The sequence below is a fragment of the Phaethon lepturus genome, unplaced genomic scaffold (assembly GCF_000687285.1).
Source record: "Phaethon lepturus isolate BGI_N335 unplaced genomic scaffold, ASM68728v1 scaffold25680, whole genome shotgun sequence".
NCBI lineage: Eukaryota > Metazoa > Chordata > Aves > Phaethontiformes > Phaethontidae > Phaethon > Phaethon lepturus.
Window position 1 is genome coordinate 26,719 of NW_010513079.1, and position 2,176 is coordinate 28,894.

Consider the following 2,176-nt stretch of genomic DNA (forward strand, 5'->3'; position numbering starts at 1 on the left):
TGCTGTCCCTGTGCAACCTACCTGCCAATATCCATGGATGTGACATGCTCCTTTACCCCTCTGAGATCGCTATGCCCAAATTTATAGGGGACCCTGTACCATGGGACCATCAGTCAGTTAATTACTTTCTTCTGTCTCTGCCGTGAAGCTGAGGGAAGGAAGCCGTGGCCTCTAGCTGTGACGACTGCCAGTCCAACAGGAGGCTGGACAGATAGCTAGCAGGGGTGTTAAAGCCTTGGACTGTCACTGTCTCCTTCTTGTGACTTCAGACAAATCCTGCAATGTCCGAGCGCCAAGTTTTAAAAGGCAGTCAGGTACTTACAGATGCAGAATGGTGCCTTATGAGATTTCTGAAGTGTCTAAGCAGGTTTACGCAGCTTTAGAAGAGATCAGTAAGACTTAGACAATAGAAAATCCCTGTATGAACTGCAAGGTGTCTCTGGTGTGGCTCTGTTCTGCTCTTCCCCATGGGTACGATGGGGATAGCTCACATTCCTGGTACTCTTTCTGGATCCCGTTCTTACCTTTAACTGCAGGCCATAAAGAATAGAGACCATATGAAATTATCATCCTACACAAAGGAGCCCTGTTCTCTGCATGTGTCAGTGGGATGTCTTGCAAACGTTTGGATGCAAACCCCTGTGGGTTGAAACCAAGGAGGCTTGCTGAGACTCAAGATCTTTCACTGAAAGGACCTATGTCCTAGGATCTCCCCATTACTCAGCTTGTTTGTCTTTCCTCCTTCACCTATGACCAATTAGCTGGATGAGCTTTTCCGCAATTCTGATGTTAAGAAGGATTTCAAGAGCATCCGTGTCCGAGACCTGGGGCAGAGCAGCGCTGTCCGTGTCATTGTGGAGTCCCACTTTGACCCAGGTAAGAGCCTTCCCGGTGCTGATTCACCGTGGCATCACCATCTGCCTGAGGAGGGAGCTGGCACACCCAGTGGGGCTGCTGGCCTGAGAAACAAGCACGTGGCAACAAGCATGAAAGAACCTTATTAAAATTTGCTGGGGCTATGTCTTCTGTCCAGCAAAATCAACAGATGCTGTGAGAAGAGCTAGGAGGAGGTGGACCCTAAGCTAGTGCTTGGAAGGCTGGAAGCGTCCTCCTAGGGAAAGGAATGATTTGGGTGCATCGTGGGGGGGTCATGAGAGGGGAACTGCTAGGTGGACCTGCATCTTCACTCTTGCCTTTCTCCTTTCTCCTCCTGTCTATGATCAGCCACTTCCTACACAGCAGCTGACATCCAAGGGGCCCTGCTGAAGCAGATCAAAGCTTCCAAGAAGAAGACCATTCTGGTGAAGAAGCCCCAGCAGGAGCATGTCAAATTCATGGACTTTGGTGAGCCCCTTCTGTCTGCGGTCAGTCCCCCTCTCTTGGTTTAGTCTTTCACAGGGGCAGGCTGGCTCTTCTGGTCTTGCCAGAGCCTGTCATCCGTAGCAATAACCCATCAAATGCTTCCCCGGACAGTGCCCTGCAGAGCCAGGTCTCGGAGGTTAGTCCATGTGCCTGGACTGTTCTCAACTCAGGAAGGCCAAAAAGGGGGTAATATTGCTCCCCTCTTCCACAGCACGTGGCACGCGGCAGTGCTGCACCGTGGCCATGTGGCAGTGCCACAGTCATGGAAAGTGAGCCCTCCCCGGTGCTCCTCCTGGCACTCCCAAAGGGGTGGCCAGCCCGTGGGATCTCATGCTGATAAACCCAAACCACCAATTTTCCAGGAAAGAAAGGTTCATGGCCACACCTGCACCGGGCACGCAGCTCTGCCTGGAAGCATGGCTACCCCCATGCCAGGGTGGGAGGACCGGCAGCACGGTGGTGCGGAAGAGGGCCCCGTGCAGACGCGCACCCGGTGCGGGCAGCTGCCGGACTCGTAAGCCGGGCTGTGCAGCAGGAGCCCTGGGGCCTGGAGAGCAGAGGGGAGAGGGTTCTTGGGCTTTGGGTGCGCGGTAGCCCGGGCGAGCCATCCATCCAAGCCTCTCTGAGAGCCATCTCACCCCAAAAGCCCGAGCAGCTTTCCCTGCCCCCAGAGAGGGTTGCAAAGCACCAGCCTCCACCGGCATTTCACTGTGTTTCAGACTGGATCCCCAGGCTCTTCACCACCACTGTGACCACAACCACAGCCACCACCATGGCACCCGCCACCACCCGGCGGGACACCCCGGCTGCCCCC

At 54.7% G+C, this 2,176-nt stretch overlaps 1 protein-coding gene across 1 annotated transcript in view; it reads left to right on the forward strand.

Annotated features, from left to right (window-relative positions):
- The window catches only part of AGRN (agrin), a gene marked incomplete at its 3' end in the record, with an annotated part of 33,084 nt that overhangs the window by 25,845 nt on the left and 5,063 nt on the right, over positions 1-2,176 (forward strand). Inside the window, exons 19-21 of the mRNA XM_010289219.1 lie at positions 762-876; positions 1,225-1,344; positions 2,082-2,171. Of these exons, the coding sequence (XP_010287521.1) occupies positions 762-876; positions 1,225-1,344; positions 2,082-2,171 (325 nt within the window). The remainder of the gene's footprint in view (positions 1-761; positions 877-1,224; positions 1,345-2,081; positions 2,172-2,176) is intronic.